Source organism: Odocoileus virginianus, chromosome 12, assembly GCF_023699985.2.
Source record: "Odocoileus virginianus isolate 20LAN1187 ecotype Illinois chromosome 12, Ovbor_1.2, whole genome shotgun sequence".
NCBI lineage: Eukaryota > Metazoa > Chordata > Mammalia > Artiodactyla > Cervidae > Odocoileus > Odocoileus virginianus.
Window position 1 is genome coordinate 61453947 of NC_069685.1, and position 22979 is coordinate 61476925.

General features: G+C 51.0%; 1 protein-coding gene across 1 annotated transcript in view; it reads left to right on the forward strand.

The window, feature by feature from the left end:
- The window catches only part of MYO18B (myosin XVIIIB), a 210624-nt gene that overhangs the window by 58904 nt on the left and 128741 nt on the right, over nt 1-22979 (forward strand). Inside the window, exons 17-21 of the mRNA XM_070474664.1 lie at nt 5429-5588; nt 8118-8301; nt 9078-9300; nt 11219-11328; nt 20994-21059. Of these exons, the coding sequence (XP_070330765.1) occupies nt 5429-5588; nt 8118-8301; nt 9078-9300; nt 11219-11328; nt 20994-21059 (743 nt within the window). The remainder of the gene's footprint in view (nt 1-5428; nt 5589-8117; nt 8302-9077; nt 9301-11218; nt 11329-20993; nt 21060-22979) is intronic.

Consider the following 22979-nt stretch of genomic DNA (forward strand, 5'->3'; position numbering starts at 1 on the left):
AAGCTGATACACAAGCACGTGTGTGTCTGCTGAATCTGAGATGGCAGACTGGGGGTCGGTGGTGGGCGTCAGGCGGGCCTCAGTTCTCCGGCAGCTGGGGGCTCTCAGGGGAGAGGCCTGCAGGTAAATCTGACGGAGAGCCAGGCGTGCGGTGCCGGACAAGCAGGGAGACGTCATCTGGGCTCAGACCTCCGGCCCTGGCAGGCCTCACAGAAAGCGTCGGCTTTGACCCAGGAGCACTGAGAAGCCACGTGGGATTCTAGGCAGTGGGAGCTGCGGTCAGATTCGGGCTCCCCAGACTGCACTGTGGAGACGAGAGAGGAAGGCAGCCGGGAGGTGAGAGCAGCCGCCTCCCCAGGGAGATGGGCAGCCTCTGGAGCTGCTGAGCACTGGCTGATGGGCCAGACTGGCGAGAGGAGAAGTGCAAGGGAGTGGACACTTGGAGCTGAAACAGTGAGTTCAGAGGCCATGGTGTTTGGCATCCATCAGCTTTAAGTTCAAGTCCATCTATTTGTATTTCCACCAACGTGGGCACCAAGCCAGTCTCACGGCAGTTTGAACAATGGAGATGGAGCTCGCCCTGGCTGCCTTCTCTCCAGAATTTCTACTGCCATGGTGGGGTGAGGGGACGTACCTGCCGAGCTTGGTCATCAGCTGCCAAGTGCTGCAGTTGTTACTGACGAGGCCGAGGCTGTGATACAACAAAGAATATCATCCCCGTCTTTTCAGGGGCTGGAGGGGTGCTGTGTGCACTCCATGCAGGGGCTGAGCTCAGGGCTTTGTGTAGAATGTCTGGTTAAATTCTCTCCCATATTTAGAAGTCCGTATTCTTACCCCCCAGGGTGAGGAAAGTGCGCTCCAGAGAGAGGCTTGTAGAGAATGCATGTCTGTGATCACCCTGACAGGGCATGTCAGAAGCCAGATTCAACACAAGCCATGTCTGCCTCTCAGCCTCGAGTGAGCCCCCTTCCACCTGGATGCCCCCTGGCATGTGAGAAGACAAATGCACTGTGGGGTCTTCCAGGTCCCCCCTGACATGGCGGTCAGATTGTGGGCTTGTTCATTCACTGGTGCCTTCAAGAAATACTTCTGGAGCACCTGAAATGTAGGCTGGGAAATACATCTGTGAACAAAACAAAAATCTCCACCTGAGGGACTGACATTCTAGCAGAGGAGATGGATGATAAAGAAAAAAACCCAAATCTATAAGAAGACATTGAGGACCACAGTTCTAGTTTGGATCACTAAAGGAGCGAAGGTTGGCAGGGATTCAGCCCTGGGACTTTCCAGGGACAAGGCTTGTGTCCAGCACAGGTGGTTGGGGAGCAGTGGCCAGGATATTGGAGGAGGGATGGGGGGGTGTGGCGTTCTGGAAGCCTCAGGAGGAGAGACAGACCGACCGAGTTAAATGCTGCTTGAAAGTTTGAGTGAGGCATGTCTGAAGAATGGCCTTGACTTGGCTGCATGGAGGTCCCTGGCCACCGAGAGAAGTGCAGCTCTGATGGGAGTGTTTGGGGTGACCTTCTGACGGGAGTGGCTTGTGAGACATCGGGGGAGGAGCTAGAGAAAGACATGGACAGCGCTCAGTGCTGCTGGGCTGGAGCCTCTGTCCGGCACACACGTGGAGCGCTCCTGCACCTGGTGGCTCCAGCCGCTCTCCTGGGACCACACCCGGAACATTAGTACCTGCATGGCTCCCGAGAGCTTGGCTCTGCAGCGACTTGCCTGGGTCCAGGGGGGGCTGTGTCTGGGGCCCATGGTACTCTTAGGGGTCCACGACAATCTTTTAATTTCTGTTAAAAGTAGAAGAAAAAAAATGGACTTGCAGGCAAATACGTGTTTTAAGTATATGTTATGGGATGAACTGTATTCCCCCTCCTCAAAAATTCGTATGTTGAATTTCTAACCCCTAGCACCCGAGAATGGGACTTTGTATAGATACAGGGTCCTTAAAGAGGTAAGTAAGTTTAACTAATGTCACTCTTCAGTTCAGTTCAGTCACTCAGCCGTGTCCGACTCTTTGCGACCCCATGGACTACAGTGCGCCAGGCTTCCCTGTCCATCACCAACTCCCAGAGCTTACTCAAACGCATGTCCGTTGTGTCAGTGATGCCATCCAACCATCTCATCCTCTGTCGGCCCCTTCTCCTCCCACCTTCAATCTTTCCTAACATCAGGGTCTTTTCCAATGTGTCGATTCTTTGCATCAGGTGGTCAGAGTATTGGAGTTTCAGCTTCAGCATCAGTCCTTCCAATGGATATCCAGAACTGATTTCCTTTAAGATGAACCGGTTGGGTTGGGTCTCCTTGCAGTCCAAGGGACTCTCAAGAGTCTTCTCCAACACCACAGTTCAAAAGCATCAATTCTTTGGTGCTCAGCTTTCTTCACTGTCCAAATCTCATATCCATACATGACTACTAGAAAAACCATAGTTTTGACTAGACGGACCTTTGTTGGTAAAGTAATGTCTCTGCTTTTTAATATGCTGTCTAGGTTGGTCATAGCTTTTCTTTCAAGGAGTAAGTGTCTTTTAATTTCATGGCTGCAGTCACCATCTGCACTGATTTTGGAGCCCAAAAATATAAAGTCTCTCACTGTTTCCACTGTTTCCCCATCTATTTGCCATGAAGTGATGGGACTGGATGCCATGGTCTTTGTTTTCTGAATAGTGAGTTTTAAGCCAACTTTTTGACTCTCCTCTTTCACTTTCATCAAGAGGCTCTTTAGTTCTTCTTTGCTTTCTGCCATAAGGGTGGTGTCATCTACATATCTGAGGTTATTGATATTTCTCCTGGCAATCTTGATTCCAGCTTGTGCTTCATCCAGCGCAGCGTTTCTCATGATGTACTCTGCATTTAAGTTAAATAAGCAGGGTGACAATATACAGCCTTGACGTACTCCTTTCCTGATTTAGAATCAGTCTGTTGTCCCATGACCAGTTCTGACTGTTGCTTCTTGACGTGCATACAGATTTCTCAGGAGGTCACTGTGGTGGGTCCTAATTTAATATGACTGGTCCTTTGGAGGAGAGATTAGTACACATACATGCACAAACAAAGACACAGGGAAAAGGCATCCATCTGCAAGCCAAGGAGAGAGGCCTCAGTGAAACCAACCCTGCTAACACCTTGACCTTGGGCTTCCAGCCACATAGTCTGTAATGCTTTCTTATGGCAGCTGTAGCAAACCAATATAATATACTCATGTATTATTAATGTCAATCCTCCTTTCTACTGACATAGTCATGAAATATAATTTTGTGTGCTTGTATATATGTACACGACCCTGGACTGCCCTCACCCTAGAGGAGTGCTTGGAGTGATGCTGCCCATGATCCTCTCTGTTCTGGAAGGTCACCTCTGTTTTCTGAGGTGCTGGCCTCTGCCATCGGGAGTGGCAGTGGGAACCGCTATTTGTGAGGCCCTTATTCTGAGCCGGGCAATGTGGGCACCACCACACCCCACCTCTGGCGAGTACCTGGGACCTAGGAGAGGCCCAATGACTGACCAGGGCCCTGTGGGCCCTGTCTTCAGGATATGTCTCCAGGGTTCTGGAATGATAATTTTCTTCCTTGCAGACTGTAGAGGAGGAAACTCACCCAGACCCACAGGAAGCCAGGAGACAGAGCTGTTAGAAGCCCACCCAGGCACTGGACCCGAGCATCCTGGGTTGGACCCGTGCTCACTAGTTAGCTGCAATGTGTGTGCATTGTAGGAAGTCACCTCCTTCCTCGCCTGTAAGATAGTGACACTCCCGGGCCTGGGGCGAGGACAGAGGGGCTCGGGTGCACCCAGAAGCTTTCCTTCGGCTCCCTGCTGGGCCCTCCTCCGCAGAGGCCTCGCTGACCCCTGTGCTCTCTGTAGCCACACTGTCCCTTCCTGACGCCCTCCTCGTCTCATTCAGGGCCCCTTCTGGGATGTTTGGCAACCTGTTCTCTTGGCTTGCTTCTCATCAGCCCGAAGACCTCCCTATACGCGCTCTCCCCCCGCCCAGGTCAGAGGGTACCCGTCTTGGACTCTGCTGTCTGCCCATCATCAGCCCAACGACCGCGCTATACACGCTCTCCCCGCGCCCAGGTCAGAGGGTACCTGTCTTGGACTCTGCTGTCTGCCCAGGGCCTGGGCCGGTGCAAGGCTCTGTGGACCCCTGCCACTGCCCCCTCCCCACCCCTCCCCTGCTCTGCTCCAGTTCACTGGTGATGCAGAATCGAGTGAATCAGAGTTCTCAAGTGGAATGTTTCCTGGATCCTGAGTTTTAGGCTAAAGACACGGAAAGCAGGGCCAGAAGCAGAGGTATCCTGTAGGGTGTGATGGGGGCAGGACTCCCAGCCTGTTTCCTCTCTCTGTGAGACCTGACCAGACACGGGAAGGCTCTCAGGTCCCAGGGGAGAGATTCTTGTCCTGGACTGACTGATAGACATATTAACTCGGACATTTTGGTATTAAAAAAATTACTTTTTGCCTCTGGGACTTTCCGATTAGCTCTGAGTTAATGAGAACATTCACTCAAGCAGAACACGTGGGGCTCACTGGCTGTTGCCTCTCATCTGAGGTGCACGCTGGGCGGAGGAAGAGACTGAGGCTCAGAGGTTTAGGTGGTTTGGCCCCTGTCCCACTATAAAAAAAGGTCAGGTCAGGATTTGAACCCAGGCCTTCTCTAACCCCAGCCCGTTTATTTCTCCCACTGTCCCTTGGAACCAGGTATCCACCAGCATCTTCCAAGAATTTGCTGTGCATTTATTTGGTAACTGATAGTACAGGCAATTTTAAGTGGCATCTACACATATTGTCAAAATATTTAATAATCGTGTATTTATTTCCATGAATATTAGAAAGTAAATATAGCTGGCACACCAAACCTGCAATATAATGCTTCTTTACAAATGGATTTTACCTGTAAAACTGAGCCAATTGAAAAAAAACATTAAATAACAGTCCAGGTGATTCATGGGTCTGGCTAAAATCACAAAGATGGTATGTGTTAATGGTAATTGGGGAATGCAGGTATCTTAGATTTAAGAAAGCAAGGAGGAGGGGCTTTCCTGGTGGTCCAGTGGTTAAGACTTCACCTTCTAATCTAGGGGACGTGGGTTAGAACAGAAGTTAGATCTCTGTTCAGGGAACTAACATCCTGCATGCCTCCAAGCTGAAAAGCCAAAATGTAAAACAGTATGGTAACAAATTCAATAAAGACTTTAAAAACAGTCCACATCAGAAAAACTGACAGAGGAAGCAAGGAGGAACAGAACACAGGTTGGAAGCCGTGCATGTAAACGCACAAAGCAGAGGAAACATGGTGCCCAGAACCGATAGTTTGAATCATGTTAAAATGGGAGCAGCGTGTTCTCAGCGGCGCCAAGCGATGACAGAATGTCCCCCCCCCCCCCCCGCACAGGCCCCAGCACTCATGCTGTGTGTCTGCTTGCAGGAACCTCTGCCCTCCGGATCTGTGAGCAGCCCCTCCAGTGCGAGATTGCCCACCAGCTGGGACACGACCCCGTGCGCTATGACCTCACGGGCTGGCTCCACAAGGCTAAACCCAATCTTGCAGCTCTGGACGCCCCCCAGGTCCTGCAGCATTCCAGCAGGTGAGCCCAGCCAGGGCTGGGGATGGGAGGGGGGGCGTTGGAGGTGCTGGGGCCATGCAGTCACCGCAGCCCAGTCAGTGATGGAGGGCCACTACGGGGACCCTTCCCTAATGACACGAAGACCTGTAACTCGACAGGAGTGACGCAGCATCTCCTGGGACTGGCCCGAGTCCAGCCAAGGAGGAAGCCGGCGTCTGGGGAGGTGGGACAAAAGCTTGGAAGCTGTGACTTCTTATTCTGGCTTCTGGCCTTTCATTAAGTATCTGGGAGATGATGTGACTGGAAGAACTTTTATGGACATCCTCCAACTAGGGGATCATAAAACCGAAGTGATAACTTTTTGCAGCCTAAAAAAAGCTGACTGCATTTCTTGACTGCTCTGCTCAGACGTGCTGGCAGAGGGCTGCCTTGAATTCAGAGAGCCTTTGGAAATGCTTGTTGGGGGAATGTGTGTATGCACACGCATTTACTTGTTTATTTGACTGTGCTGTGTCTTTAGTTGCAGCATGCATATCTAGTTCCCTGATTAGGGATCGAACCCTGGCCCGCTGCATAGGGAGCAATGTCTTTTAGCCACTGGGCCACCAGGGAAGTTCCTATAAGGGTCTTTTTAATCCTTACAACAACTGTGTCCCTAGCCCCATTTTATAAATGAGAAAACTGAGGCCCCAGGAGGTGAAGTGATGCATATTTGACCACATAGCAAAGAGTGGTAGAGCCAGAATACAATTTGGGTATAAGTAATCCTTGGAAGGTGTTCTCAGAGCCTCGTGGTCAGAGCTGATTGGAAAAATCTAGTGGGAGCTGAGGGGCGCACAGCTCCCAGAGAGAGATCTAGTCAGAGGACAGGGGAAGGGTAACAGACAGAAGGAAGGGTGACAAACCCAGAGTGCGGTATGGGGAGCCGGGGGACCTGAGTCCAGTCCCAGCCAGCCCCGCGTCCCTTGGGTGTCGGGGGGCAGCCTCTTTCCCTCCTCCACGTTTCTCGCTTCCTCCTCTGCAACCTCAGGGTTTGTTGGACGAGGCCACGTTGCACAGCTCTAAAGTCAGGCAGATGCTCAGATTCTGCTTTTGCCTTTTTCAAGCTGCATGACCTGGGCCTCAGTTTCACAGTCTGAGAAGTGGGAATGATGCTGCAAGCTTACAAGTGTTATGTAAGGCTTTGGTGACATAACAGAGTGGATGGCTTATTAAGGAACCTGGTTCATGGTTACCCCTCAACAGACCTCTTGTGGCCTCCTTGTAAATCACCCTGCTGCTCAGAAACCCTCAAGCTGAGTGAGGGGTGTAGAGTTGAGGAAGGGCGGGCACACCTTGGTTAGCCAGGTGTCCTGGTGAGTGTGGGACTTTCTGAGACAAGGAGCAGTGTGTGCTCCTGGGTGGGAGAGTACAGCAGGTGTGGCAGTAAATCCCAGCAGGGTGTCTTGCAGACTTGAGAGCCATAGGTTGGTGAGTTTGAAGGCAGACAGCGCTTCTTCTTAGCCTGTGGTTCTACAGTCAGGATCCTGATTCACCAGGACAGCTTGTGTAGCTTTTTGATTCCTGGGCCCGTCTAGTCTCTCAGGATGCTGCAGGGGGTGGTTACTCCGTCTAGTCTCTCAGGATGCTGCAGGGGGTGGTTACCGGAAGGTGCTCATGCCCGCTCAACCTTTGCGCTGTGTGTCAGGAGGTCCAGAGAGGACCCGTGACTGCCCCAGGCCACAGTGCACGTTGCAGACCAGAGGCCGGGTCTCCCAGCACCACAGATGGGCCCACAGATGAGGCCATCCTCATGCAGGGTCAGGGCTGTGGGCACCACCTTCTCTCCCTGTACCAGGTGGGGTGCCCACAGCCTTCCTTCTCAGGGCTCCCGCTTCCAGGGGGCCTCTCCAGGCTGTCTCCCTAGGCTTTTGTTGCAACATGAGCATCTTTGTACCATTGTTAGCCTGCGTGTTCCGCAAGGCATGGAACCGCTTTCAACAGCCTCGGTGCATCTGGCAAGACTCATTTTCTTAATGGCCGTGAAGTCAGTTGGGCACAGAGCAGGGATGGAAGAGGGTCTTGAGGGATGGTCTGGGTGGGGCCTGAATTTGCAAGGGAGTTGCCACAGGCTTCTACTGGAGGGGAGAGGCTGGGGCAGCCAGAGAGCCTAAGGCCTCCCCTGGATCCCAGCTTCATCCTGGGGCTTGGTAGGGTCTCCTTGGTCCTCAAATCAGACTAAGCACCTGATGTGCCCAGACCCATTCTAGAGATAACCGAGATGATTTTACCCTCTAAGAAAGTGCCAGCTGGGTAGAATTCCTGCAGGTATGTAAGTGACAGAAACATCCAGTAGAAGGAAGATGCTCTGAGGTCAGGAGAGGGAGAGAGGCATGGAGGAAGATGCTGGAGTTTGTCCCCAAACAAAGGATCATCTGGCAGAAGGGACTATGAACAGACTTGGCAGCTAGGACATGGTTTCAGGAAGCAGATGTCCAGAGGCAAGGGGGTCCCCTTCGCTCGCCCCCAACCCCCCTGAAGCCCCTCTCTTTCTCCCTGCCTACCTGCCAGGGAGGAGCTGAGGAGCCTGTTCCAGTCCCGGGCCAAGCTGTCCCCTGTGTGCCGGGCCGTGGCCGGCCTGGAGGGCACCTCCCAGCAGGCCCAGCAGCGGAACTGCGCAGTGCGGAGGACATTTGCCAGCAGCCTGGCCGCGGTGAAGAGGAAAGCCCCCTGCTCCCAGATCAAGCTGCAGATGGTGAGCGGGGTGCTGTTCCCACAGAGTGGGGGCCTCCCTGCCCGCCTGCAGGGCGAGTTATCCAGGCTCACCAGCCCTGAGCTCCCTAGCGGGCCTGAAGGGACAGGCAGCCAACCCCCATGCTCCACCGAGGAAAAAACCGAGGCTCAGGGCAGCACAGTGACCCATCCCAGTCTGAGGCCTAAGCCTCAGCTCCTTGGTTTCACCTGAGCAGCTTCAGGAAGTTGGCAGGAAACAGGTCGCCTTCCTGACCAAGTTGACAAACATCACAGCCAGCACTGTCCTGCCTGCCTCCCTCCCTCACCTCTCAAAGGCTGGCATGTCCACCTCCAGGCTCCCCGTAGAGAGGGTGTTGGACCCAGCACTGGTGTGAAGATGTTACCTGGACACGATAATCCAGTAACAAGAGATTAGGTTGAGCTCAGAAGGGGGAGACTCGGGAAGGGGGGCTTGAGGAAACAACTCGTAGCATCTTATCCTGGAAAAGCCCTCAGCCCAAGTCCTGGGCTCTAGTTTCTTCTTGGGTGACAGGGCCCTCTGCTTGGAGCCACTCATTTGTCCTCTCCATGTCCCAGTGTCTCCATCTATGATAATAAGGATCATTATAGAGGTCCTTTATTTCTCATGAGCACAAATCGGGCCATGAATGAGAGGCCCTTGTGGTAGGACATAGGGGCCTCCAGAGATGTTCAGGCCAGACTGAATGTACGTTTGTGGAGTGTCCAGACCCCAGTCTGTCTCACCCTGGCCCTGACCCCATCTCTTCTTGGTCCTAGGATGCATTGATCAGCGTGATCAGACGGTCGCAGTTACACTTCATCCACTGCCTGGTGCCAAGCGCAGCGGTGGAGAGCAGAGGTGCGCCCAGGTCTCCGACTCCGCCACAGCCCGGTGGAGACAAGCCTGAGGCGGGCTGGTCCCTCCCCTCGGACATCCCCGCACTGAGGGTGCAGCTTGCAGGATCCTACATCCTGGAGGTGCTGCGTCTGCACAGAGCAGGTGAGAGGCCAGCAGGGAGCAAACACCTTGTTGCTAACTCCTGGGACTTGCTCTTTGAGCCCAAGTCCAACCGTTCCTGAATTAGTTGCGCACTCCTGGAAGGTTGGGCTTCCCTGGTGGCTCAGTGGTTAAAAAAAAAAATCTGCCTGCAATGCAGGAGACAGAGGTTCAATCCCTGAGTCAGGAAGACTCCTTGGAGGAGGGCATGGCAACTCACACCAGTATTCTTGCCTGGAGAATCCCATGGACAGAGGAGCTTGGTCGGCTCCAGCCGATGGGGGGCAAAAGAGTCGGACACAGCTGAGTGACTCAATAGCTTCAATGACCTGGAAGGCTTGGGGTGTGTCTTGCCCATCTTCCTTTCAACAGCAAACATCTTAGGAGCCTCGGCCTTGGAATCGAGGGTGGAGTTTCCTCAGTGATTAATATTTGCTCTTCAGGATGCTCAGCCTGGTTTGGGATATCCATATGGAAACGGGTGATGATTGTATGGTGTGACCAGGGCATGTGTCACACAGGATGCGGGAGGTACCGTGTGCCCAGAGGAGGCAACGTCTTCATTGAGTCTTAGAAGAAACCAGCTGCTCACCTCTGGGTGGTGCGGGGAGAGGGAAAGCGTGGCCGGGGGAGCACTGTGTGCAGGGAGGTGTGGGGGCGCCTGGGTTTCCAGGTTCACGATGAGTGGGGGTGGGGGTGGGAGAGGAGGGGTGGACCCACACGGGGAGGCTTAACACCACCTTTGGAAGAGTGGCTTTCCCTGGTCCAGCTGAGGAGGTGAAGCGCGTGGTGGGGGAGGAGGGGTTTCCATCGAAGGGGTGAAGTGTTAGACCCATATTTTAGAAAGTAGGTGTGCACCAGGGTCCCCCCATTAGCTCCTCTTCTGAGCTGAGTTTGTTCTGAGATTTTCCCATTCTTTTCTGTCTCTGAGACACCATCAGCCACCCTGTGGATTCCCTTCCCTGACAGGAACAGCTCAGGCGAAGTCAGGGGATGGGGTGGCTGGGGCGGATGGGGTGGCCTGGGGCTGATGGGCGTCTAGGTGGGCTCCCACTTGTTTAATATTTCCTCGGTCACTGACACCCCAGCTTGTGGTCACTGCCCCATCTCCTCCCACTGCACTCATACTGAATCCTGGGCGCGAGGTGCTGGGCAGAGAAGCCGGGAGCAGCCAGCAGCCCGTCCTCAGTTTCCACATCTATGTAATGGGATAACAATACAGGCCCCAGAGTCTCTATGAAACAAGAAAGTTGTTATCCTAGTGTCTTACACCCTTGAAAGCTCTGTAAATGGTGTTACCATGACTGTGGAACAGACCTTCTGTTTCCTGCTCTGGCTCCCTCTGTCTGGACTTCCTTCCACACAGAATCCTCTCGCAGACTCTCACAGCCCCTCAAAGCCCAGTTCAAACGTCACCTTCTCTCAGTAGCTTTTCAGTTTCCACACAGAAGGGTGCAGCTGTGTGCATCCTACACTTTAGATTTAGAAGAACCCTTAGATATGGCCTGATGCAGTGTTTCCTATGTGCATTCTGTAGGATGGTAGAAACTATTAGATCAAAACATTTTCTCATGGCCCAGCGTGTTTGGAGAAATCTGGGTTAAGCCAAGCCAATCAGGCATCGTCCCTGCAGAGGTTCTGGAGCCTTTGACATTGGTATTGATACACATCATGACCTTCCAAGAGGCAGAGGAGGGGGCAGCATTTTCAAGCTTTCAGTGGAGCCTCTTACAGAGTCTGTGTTCTGGGGAATTCATTTGACAAATGGTGATGGAACCCAGTGTCTTATATTAGCAAACAGGGAAACTGAGGCCCTGAGAAGTGAGTGCACACAGCAGGCAAATAGCAAGACTGGCAGTAGACCCCTGGGCTGGGCATCTCATTTGGATTCTTTGTTCTTCTCCTGCTCCCCACACCGCAGGCTATGCTGACCACATGGGGCTCACTCAGTTCCGCCGAAGATTCCAGGTGCTGGATCCGGTGCTCATGAAGGAGCTCACATCAGCACCTGAAGGAGTGGGTGAGAGGAAGGTATGTGGACCTGGGCGTGGGGGTGGGGGGCGCCGACGCTTCTGTTCTGCAGGGCATGGCCCGGGGGCAGCTGGGGCAGCTGGGGCAGCTGGGATCTGAGAGTCGGGTCTCGGGACAAGATGAGGGTGGCGTGATGTTTAACCCACACCCTTACTCCAGACTGTGCTCCCTAAAGTGTCACTTACAACACTGCCCACCCCAGAATGGTCCTTCTGCAACCCTGCATGAGGAAGTGCAGGAAAAGAATTAGAACCACAGGAAGAGCGGGTCCGAGGTAGGAGGGCTCCCAGCAGGTTGAAACGTCATCATTCCTGTACCATCATTGCACTCGGCACCAGCACCCTGAGAGTCTGTGAAGAGAGGGCTTGTGGCCCCACACATTCCCCTCAGGGCCTTTGCACAGAGGGCTGTCGCCTCTCCCCAGTCCTGGCCAGGCCGGTGTCATCTTGCTGTTCAGATCTTGCTCGTGTTATTCTCCATCACATCTTCTTATTTAAACATCTGCGTAGCACTTAGCCGTGTCTGAAATAACATTTTTTGAAGGGACTCTGTGTTTTTGGGCTCATGGAAAGTGCTCAATAAATTGCCTGTTGGATGAATGAATGAAGACACGTACCTAACCTGGTACTGCTGCCCTGTGTGTCCCCTTTCTCCATCTCTACCGTTAACTTCTGGAGCCAGAAGTCTTCACTCCTAGTGCCAAACCCCCAGTAAATGCTTCTGTTGAGAACAGCCACCGGCTGATCAGTGATGACAGAGCTCTTGACAGTTTGCAAAGCCCTAGTGCATCCTCACAACAGCCTGCAAAATGAGCCATTGGGCCTCTTTTGTGAATGAGGAAACGTGGGCTCGTAGAGGTGACTGATTGCCTTGAGGCCACACAGCCAGGCGTTCGTGGGTTTGCCCTTGGGCTCAAGTTTCTTGATTGCGTGGAGGATTGTTAAGAAAGCGTGGGCTCAAGTCACACAGACCTGCAGTTGTCTCCCAGCTGGGACTGTGAACTTAGATGAGTTAATCCATCTTTCTGCCTCAGTTTCCTAATTTGTAAAATGGGAACAAGGGTAATACCAACCTCAGTGGAGCGTTTGGTGGATTGTATATAATAGTATAATTGATATGCTTGACGCAGGGCCTGGCATATAGTAAGGGCTCATTGTGTGTGAACTGTGATTGTCGTTGGCATCGTCATCACTGTCTTCCAAGGCCAGGGAGGTGGCAGCCAGGCCACACAGACTCTGCATTCACAGCTGTGTTGAAACTCCCCTCCAGTGAGTGTGCCCATGTGCACCTGAACCCCCAGCCTGGAATCCTCAGTCAGTGAGTCGCAAGGCGAGAAAAGCCAGCAGCGGAGGCACAGTTCTTAAGTCCTTTCTTGGCTTTCTTGTGGAGCAGGGACCAGGGCACAGGCTCCCTCCCGCAGACATGGCGGCATTTCTCGTGGCGCTCCTGCGTCCCACCCCTGGGGAAGGGGACCTCAGACCCCAGCTGGTGTGGCACGGGGCTGTCCGCTCCCTGGGGGTCATCCCACTGTGGAAACCACGAAACTGCCTGGCCCAGTGCCACCAGCCACTGTGTACCAAGCTTCATCGGGGTTCCTTATCCTTGGTCGCCTGCGCCCCCCAGTCTTGCTCTCCATCCGAAGCATCTGGAATGGAACCACTGAAAGGGGCTTGGGCTCCTCCGCTGTGCGGAAGTAGGGCGTGGGGGAGTTTTCAGTGGGGGCGGGGGGTAGCATATGGAAGCGCTTCTATTCTGGACGACTCAGCAGTTCTCTCTCGTAGCCAGACCGAAACCACCTCCACACACACACTGGAGGCCTCGGAAAGTGGAAAATTACAAGCAGAATGGACTGGGGAGTTTTCACTTCTTGTTATTCTTGTTTTTTTTTTTTTTTATTTGCTCACAAATTTCATTTGCTGCAGCATAGGATTTTGGTAGCAACAAAAGGAAACGCCAGCCTGCCTCTTATGAAAAAGCTGATAAATATTCATCTGCCAGGCAGCACGATACACCATGAATTTTACATGAACACGTGCTTGGGTGGGCAAACTGTCAGCCTCTGTGTGCAAAGCATTTAAGACCTCAGGATTTAATAAGACAAGCCTGACAGATAGGAAAGGTCAATATTGTCATTAGACGCTAGTCGGCAGCAGAGGGAATTCACTGGCAGGGTGTGAGCCGGCCTCGGCGCGTCCCCTGCGTGCCTGACGTGCACGTGGTGCTTAAACCAGGCTCCCTCCCAGTGCAGCACTCCCGTTGGGAGGGTCCCTGCTGGATTCGGTGCTCCTGAAACAAAAATAGCATCTGCCTTTTTTTTTTTTTTAGCCACAGATGTACAAACTCTCATCACAAAATATCAGGCGTAATGTGAAAAGGTTCCCTACCGACTTTCACTCTGAAACAGCCCTCAACTGATAAAAGCCTCCCTGCTCTGGGAATTATCCCCATTTCACAGCAGAAGCAACTGAGGCTCCCACCCCCAGCCAGGTCATGGGGCAGTGGTAGAGCTGGGGTTTGAACCCAGGCTCTCAAACTCCTCACACAGGGCTCTTTACTATGTATTGTAAAATACACATAACATAAAACTTACCACCTTAACCCATTTTTAAGCATACAGTTTAGTGGCCGTAAGTACATTCATGTTATGCAACCATCACGGCCCTCCATCTCCAGAACTCCTTTCATTTTCCAAAACTGGAACCGTCCCCATTGAACACTGCGTCCCCATCCTGCCTCCCAGCCAGCCCTTGGCAACCATCATTCTGCTTTCTGTCTCCATGAATTTGGCTGCTCCAGGAACCGCATGTAAGTGGGCTCATGCAGTGTCCGTCCTTTTGTGACTGGCTTACGGCACTCAGTATGGTGTCCCCAGGGTTCATCCATGTAGTAGCACATGTCAGAATTTCCTTTCTTTTAAGGCCAACTTGCATCCTTGTATGCAGCATTTTGTATATCCATCCTCTTGTTGGTGGACACATGGGCTATTGCCACCTTTTGACTGTTGTGAATGACCCTGCTATGAACACAGTGTACCGATGCCTCTATTGAGACCCTGTTTTTTATCCTCTTGGGCACATACTCAAAGTGGAATTGCTGGATCATATGGTAATACTATATTTAATTTTTTGAGGAACGTCCAAACTGTTTTCCATAATGGCTGTACCATTTTCTATTCCCTTCAGCGGTGCATGAGGGTTGCAGTTTCTCCACATCCTTGCCAACATTTGTTATTTTCTGGGGTGTTTTTTGTAGTCACCCTTTCGGGTGTGAGGTGGTATCTCATTGTGGTTTTGACTTGCAGTCCCCTGATGGCCAGGGCTGGTGAGCATCTTTTCATGTTCACACAGGACTTTTGAATGGAAGCCCTTTGAAGACAGGCAGAGTATTTGGTTAAGATTTACACAGAACATGCCATCGTGATGTTAATTTTAAATAATTATTATCGATTCCATCCAGCTGTCACCAAGTGCCTGCCTTGCACCAGTCCCTATGCTAGCCACCAGAGAGACGGGGATGATGAAAACAGCCTCCTGAGGAAGAAGGATGAAAATTAGCAATTCCCAGACAGAGAGGGGGCTTTGGGAGGTCCCAGGGAACACCTCTAAATCTTCTCATATTTCCAGCAGGGGTTGAGGGTAGGACATAAAGGGAAGACAGAGCAAGTGATGATTGAATAGAGCTTTCTGGAACAGTTTGGAGGAATCAAGTAAGAGAAAGACTGCAGGGCAAGCCACATTGGGTTCGGCAGATGCAGAGGTCCAGAGTCAAATCCAGATCCAGTGTGGCTGGTGCATAAATGCTGACAGGTAAAAGAAAAGGGTCTGAGGATGTTGGCAAGGCAGACCATGGTCATCGTCAGCAGGGGCAAAGAGTCTAGGCTTCATCAGGTGGTCAGTGATGGCAGACAGGAAGATTATCAGCAAGGGCATGGCATCAAAGATCAGATCTTTATTATTTGAACTTGCTTAAGCAAAATTACGAAGGAAGTCAAGTCTACTCTGCCCATCCCCTGGCCCTTTCTAGGAAGCAGTGTCCTCACGCTGACCTCGACCTATTGAGGATGCCTCTGTCTCTTCTAGACACCCAGGCACGTGCTCAGTTCTCCAAAATGACCGTCTTGCCCTCTAATCATGGTGGGTCCCTCTCCTCTCTCCCAGGCTTTCCCATCTGACTAAGATTATGCCTTAACTACACTGAAGGCCTCCCAGAGTGACCGTGAGGGGGTCTTAGAAAGGTTACTGGAAGAGCTCGTTAGGTTCACATTCAGCTCTGTCCGAGATTCTGGTCCCTTATCTCTTCGCTACTGAGGCAGGAGTTTCCAGGTCTCCCTGATGGATGACAGGAAACCCCCGGTCCCCTCTTCCCTTCAGAGTGTCTACAGTGAGGATTGATTCTAGCCATCAAATCTCTGTCCCCAAGGACTTGATCTGAACACAACTATGGCATGCCTGTCTTCTCAAAGGCAGCCACTCTTGTTCCATCTCAGACCCTGGTGGATACTCCTGATTTCCTCTGAACTTGTCCCGGAGTCCTTTTCTCTTTTGGAGAGGTTCCCATGAGCCTATGGCTGGGGGCCTTGGGTGGGGAGAGGAAGAGAGGAAGCTGTCCATTCTAAAGTGCCAAAGGATTTGTTCAGGCCCCCCGTGGCCTTGTTTGTGTGCATGCCTGCTTAGTCACTCAGTTGTGTCCACTCTTCCTTACTTCCATGGACTGTAGCCCACCAGGCTCCCCTGTCCATAGGATTCTTCAGGCAAGAATATTGGAGTGGGTTGCCATTTCCTTCTCCAGGAGATCTTCCCGACTCAGGGATTGAACCTGTGTCTCCTGCATTGGCAGGTGGATTCTTTACCACTGAGCCACCTGGTAAGCCCTCCCATAGCCTTAGCCCTAGCCCTCCGGAATTTATTCATAGTTCTTGACTTTCTCACTTTGCCATCCTCTTCCAGTTTGGGTCTACTGTTTTAAAGATTCTGCTTGCTTTCTGTTTAGTGTGAACCAACCCAGTTATACAAATATGTGTGTTTTTTATTTATATGTTTGTCCATATTGCTTGTGTTTCGTGCCAGACATACTATTTATAATCATGAAACTATAAAGAACAGAGACGTAATCCTAACCTTTATGGAATGTTTTGATCAGCATGTGAAAGTTTTGGTGGTTAAAAGCACGTGGTTTAGAGTCAGACAGACTTGGGTTCAAATCCTGGTTTCTGCCATCTCTCTTTCCATTCATCTGTGCCCCTTGATGCTTGATAGCTGCATGACCAGGGGCAGTGTGTGACAGGAAATAGCAGTGCCTGGCACATAGTAGGTGCCCAGCATATGGCAGCCATCGGGCCACGGTGTGGGTTTTCTGGAGGAGGTGCTGTCCTGACAGCAGGGTGGTCAGGAGAGCGTCCATTCCCACAGCCGTGGATCCCTGCATCGTGCGAACCGTGGAGGGGTGGAGGTGTGAGTAGGGAGCCCTTCCCAGCCGCGGCCCTTTGTGGTTCTTGGAGTCTTCCGCTGCCGGTCTGGCATGTGCAGCTTAATGTGAGATGCCAGACTGTGTGCTTTTCTGGGGGGCGGGGGCATCCTTGTTAAATATTGGGGAGACACCTCTGTGCACAGTTGGAGGACACGGGGAGCCTGTTGTTGGAGGCTGAGCTGGGTCTCCCGGGTACATTCGGGGCCTAGCAGTCTGAGCCCAGAGTGGTGAGGGGTGAGGGCGTGTCATCACGCCACAGTGCCCCCGAGGGACTTTTAACCTCAGAGCCTCCGCCACCTACTAGTCCTTATGGAAACTCAGCATGTGCCAGGAATGGTGAGTTAATTAAGCCCGTTATGTGCCTTGTGAGAGCTGTCTAGAAGGCTTTTTAAAGGCATCTACACCCTGAGAGGGTTTCCTGTGACTGATTTTGGGGGTTTGTTCCTTGAACATAGGTCACACTTTCTAATTTCTTTGCATGTCTTGTAATTTTTTGTTGAAAACAGGACATTTTTGATAATAAAATATTGTATCTCTAGATCCCAACCTTCCCTAGTTGCTTAGTAACTTAATAGGACTAGATTTATAGTCTGTCTCCCCTGTGGTGTGAGACCGCTACTGTCTCTGTTCACGTCTTAAAAATTCTTGTTTTTATTAGAAATTGTGGATTCTCAAGGGTTGACCCCAGGCCAGCACAGCTTAGTGGTCAGCAGAGGTTGTGGTCAAACATCTTGAATGTGTGACGCTTTTATCTGATTTTTTTACAGTGATTTTACAGTGATCTGTGTGGTTTGGAAAATGTATCCAGCATTCAGGCATTTATAGTTGTGCCACAGATTTTACTTTCTGTATGGTTCTCCCCCGTATTTTCTGCCTGAGCGCTCGGACATGACTGAAGCGACGTGGCAGCAGCAGCAGCACATGGCCTCATATTCCCACGCCCCATTCCCAGTGTCTTCTTGTTAGGGGGACCTGGCTGATCACTGGTCCACTGCTTGCCCCTCTCAGAAAACAGTGTTAGGCTAGCTGTGCCATTGACCTTCTCCATTAGTTTGGTGCCAAGATCACTCACTGCTTCTGACGATGGTTCTTGGTGTGGGATTTCTCCGCACTTTGCTCCGTGTACGTGAACCTCTTCCGGCAGCAAAGCAGCTAGTTTTCATTGCTTGCCTCACCCCAGTGGGACCCCTGCAGTGACAGAGCCTGGTGGGAGTGCAAGGGTCTTGATCACAGTTACCACGAGCTTCCCACCATTCTTAAAGGCCCAGTAGTTTCTCTTGAATAAATGCTTCTCAGTTTTTATTTTGTTTTCCTCTTGTGCAGAGAGGAAAAAACGTTTTCTGGATATGTTGGTTTTTTGCATTTTGCTGCCTGTAGCTCCCTGGGAGCAATTTTGGCTAAAATGTAATAATAAGTGAAACCACTGAGTTTTTGGAGGGGGCACTATGGAATGTTCTCGGAGGTCAGAGGAGGAAACTTCCCCCCAGATTACAGACTTGGTCTGGACTTTTAATAAGCATTTTCTCTTTTGTGTGTGTCTTGGGAAGTTTTCTGTGATGCTATGATCCGTGGAATTGAAACTCATCTACCAAATTACTCTGTCTCAGAATACCTTTTTCTTCGTGGAATGTCACAATGACTTTTCTGACAGTTTATTCTGTAGATAGACTTGGTGGTTTTCAGTGAATGGGAAGTCCAAGAGGGTTGGCATGGGGGTGGAGCGGGAGGGGAATTGAAGTCACAAGGGGACTAGGCTGGACCTGCGTTTGTCCGAGGGTACAGATCTCTTGACAGGATTGCTCCAGGGCCTGCAGCCTCTGTGACAAGAGGAAAGGGAAAGTGTTAGTCACTCAGTCATGTCTGACTCTCTGTGACCCCTTGGACTGGGGCCCGCCAGGTTTCTCTGTCCAAGGGATTCTCCAGGCAAGAATACTGGAGTGGGTAGCTATTCCCTTCTCCAGGGGATCTTCCTGACCCAGGGATGGAACTGGGGTCTCCCACATTGCAGGCACATTCTTTACTGTCTGAGCCAGATTCCATTAAATGGCTGGTGGCCTGGCCAAGGCAGGGTCTAGGGATCTCAGGTGAATTTGTTTCTCCTGAAGGGGGCGTTGCCTTTCTCCACACTCCCCCACTCCAACCTGCCCTGCTTCCACCCTCACTGGATCGCATCGTATTTATTGAGCTCCTGCTATATACCAGATGCGCTAGAGGAAACTGATGAATTAAACATGGACTCTCCCTCCCTCATCTAGGCCAGGAACACAGGGTTAGTGCCCATGTCATGATTCAGCAAATATTCGGGAGAGTCAGGCCGTCCCTGGCCAGTGGGTAAGAGGACAGGGTGCTGGGGTGGCTGTCACGGGAGTGAATTTCCCAGTGGCCTAGGGCCCTCTGCCCCTGTCCTGGGCCTGGGCAGCAGTGCAGACAGAGAGGTTGCAGTGTGGCCTGACAGACCCTGATTCGAATTTGGTTCGTGTAACTTATAACCTTGGGGAAACGCCTTCATTCTGTTTTTGTCTTTGTTTGTAATATTCATTTATTTGGCTGCTCTGGGTCTTAGTTTCAAACTCTTAGTTGTGGCAGATGGATCTAGTTAGGGAGCAAACTCGGGCCCCCTGCTTTGGGATCGTGGAGTCTTTGCCACTGGACACCCAGGGAATTCCCTTCATTTCATTTTTTTTTTTTATGGCAAAATATACATAACATAAAATTCAGCATTTTAGAGATTTTTAAATGTGCAGTTTAGCAATATTAAGTGTATTCACACTCCTGTGTGGCCATCACCACAATCCTTCTCTAGAACTCTTTCTTTCTGCAAGACTGAAGCTCTGTACCCATTGAACACTAACTTCCCATCCCCGTCACCCCAGCCCCTGGCAGCCATCATTCTATGGACACTTTCTATGAATTTGACTGCTCTAGGTATGTCATATAAGTGGAATCATATGGTATTTGTCCTTTTGTGACTGGCTTATTTCACTAAATATAATGTCCTTAGGGTTTATCCACGTTGTAGCTTGTTTGAGAATTTCCTTCCCCTTTAAACATGATTAATATCCCATTGGGTATATACACCACATTTTTGTTTATCCATCCGTCTGTTGGTGGGCACTTAGGTTGTTGTTGTTCAGTCGCTAAATCATGTCTGAGTCTTTGAGACCCCGTGGACTGTGGCGTGCCAGGCTCCTCTGTCTTCCATTGTCGCCCAGAGTTTGCTCAAATTCATGTCCATAGAGTTGGTGATGCCATCTAACCATCTCATCCTCTGTTGCCTGCTTTTCCTGTTGCCTCAATCTTTCCCAGCATCAGGGTCTTTTCCATGAATTGGCTCTTTGCATCAGGTGGCCAAAGTATTGGAGCTTCAGCATCAGTCCTCCCAATGAATATTCAGAGTTGATTTCCTTTACGATTGACTGGTTTGATCTCTGTGCAGGCCAATGGACTCTCAAGAGTCTTCTTCAGCACCACAGTTCTAAAGCATCAGTTCTCTGGTGTTCAGCCTTCTTTATTGTCCAACTGTCACATCTGTACAAGACTACGGAAAAATTATAGCTTTGACTAGACAGACCTTTGTCAGCAAAGTGATGTCTCTGCTTTTTAATATGCTGTCTAGGTTCATCATAGCTTTCCTTCCAAGAACCAAGTGTCTCTTAATTTCATGGCCGCAGTCACCACTGAGTTTAGTAACACTTAGGTTACTTCCACCTTTTGGCTACTATGAATGATGCTGGTATGAACTGAGTGTGTACAAGAATCTGTTCAAGTCCCTGCTTCCAGTTCTTTTGGGTATATATCCAGAAGTGGAATTTCTAGATCATATGGTAATTATATGTTTTATTTTTTGAGGTTTCACCATACTGTTTTCCATAGCAGACACATCCTCCATTTAGTTTTGCGTCTGTGGTTCTCTCCTCTGTGAAGTGGCTGTGCTAGTGTGACGAACCGCCTGGGGTTGCCGAGAGGGTGAAGTGAGATGGTGTCTGTGAAGGTCTCAGTAGGGTGGAGAGCACAGAGTCAGTACCCAGTCCATGCCCATCTCTGCACTTTGCTGGGGAGGTGGAACTCTGGTAGCTCAAAGACATGGGAGACATCTGCGCTCTCCGGGTATCTATCAGCCCTCCAGCCAGCTGGCCATCCACTCTGGGAGTCTCCAGCCAGCAGCCTGTCTTCCCCTCTAACTCTCCTCTCCTTCCCAGGCCGTGGCGCAGCTCCTGCAGACACTGGACCTGGAAAAGAAGGCCGTGGCCATGGGGCACAGCCAGGTGAGTAGAGCGCCTTTGTTTGCCGTTCTACCTATGATATCAGGGACCCACGTGAGACCTGACTCTTGTCCTCAGCTTCCGCTACTTCTGCGTGTCTCCTTTTCCCTCAGCTGAACACAGGGCTAGTGACTCTCTGCCCTCCTTATATTGCAAGGCTGTTAAGATAAAATGTGGTAAGTGTGGATGGACAGACCATTGAGGAATATCATTTTTTAGAGGTGACACTCTCAGGGACCTCGTCAGTCTGCAGAGTTAACATGTGGACCTTAGTAGAACTTTCTGAACCTCAGAAAGGCCCACCTTTACTCGGAGCCTTGTAACTTTTTCTTTGCAACCACATGTAACACAGCTGGTAGTCTTAGAGATTAGCAGCAGTAAGTGAGAGGAGAGGGCATGAGAAGAAGGTGTATAATTTCAGAGCTGAGGGACACAGATGTCTCCAAATGGGTGTTGAGCCAGAAGCCCTTCAGAAAAAGTTTAAACGCTTAGAGAAGAATTTCATGGAGCCCTCATGTGCTCAAGGCATCCTCTGAGCTTTCATGAGGGAACATACAGTGTTCAGGGCTCCCCAGATGACTTGACCCTGGGGCCTTCACCCACTTGATTCAGTGGAAGACCCATTACCACCTCCCAGAGTGAGTGGGTCATAGTGTGGGGAGTGAGCTACAGAGTTTGCAGACCCAAGGGCCAGCTGGTGGGAGGAGACTGGGGACAACATTTAGGAATACAAACTGGAGACGGAGGAGACTAGGGGGCCATTTCCCCACCTAGTTACCTTCTGAGTGGTTAACGTCATCCAGGAAACCCTTGTCAATTGCCCCCCATGTTCAGGTACCGTGTACAGTTCTGGGTCAGGACCCTGGTTTCCAGAAGCCCATCCTGGGCCACTATTGGCCCTGAGTGCCTCTTATCAGAGTTAAGTGCCCTGCCCCATCACGCCTCTTTCCTCGGAGAGCTCACAGTCATTCACCCTGGTCCTTGCCCCCTAGACCCACCAGCCTCTCCCCACAGGCTTCCTGGCCCTGCCAAAGCCTGTGGTGGAAGCTGTTAGTCTGCTGTGGTCCCAACCTGATTGGTCCATAGGACATTCTGTGGATGTTTCCAGCGGAGGAGATAAACCCATGGGTTACTGGGCCCCACCATAAGGCTGGTGCTGTGCTAAGCAACATCATATGTTATTCCTCTTTTCCCCTCATAGGCTCTGTTGAGATGATGATAATATCCCTTCTTCACTATGAGGAAACTGTACCCCTGGGAAGTCAGCCCCTTTTCCAGTTCCTCTCAGGATCCAGAGCACAACAGCTCCCATGGAAATGTGTACCAGTCCAAAGCCCAAGTTCTTTTCCTTTTTTTTCCTTTGTCACACCCACAGCACTTGAGATCTTAGTTCCCCAGCCAGGGATTGAACCCATGGCCCCTGCATTGGAAGCATGGAGTTTTAACCACTGGACTGCTAGGCAAGTCCTCCCACATTCTTTTCAATATGCTGTGATTCTATTGTTCATTAATGGAAATATACAGCAAATTCTTTAATCAGAGGAATTCTTCTCCAGCTCCAAGAACATCATCCTTTTAGACTAGCAGCGGTTCTCAAAGTGTGATCCCTGGACCAGCTGCCTCAGCACTGCCCAAGAGCTTTCTACAAACATACGTTCTCAGGTGACGCCACCCCAGCCAGACCACTGACTCTGAAACCCTGGAGGTGGAACCCCACAGTCTGAGTTGTAACAGGCTCTCTAGGGGATCCCAGTACATGCTTAGGTTGGAGAACCCCTGTTTAGATAAGTGCCTAGTTATTTCATGAGTTTCTGTGACCCCAGCAACTAATGCAGTGTAAGGAAGAAAAGAGCCAAATAAAAAGTCACTATTCACAGTCTCGGGGTGGTGAGACAAAAGGTCTGCAAGCCAGAACATCCTATG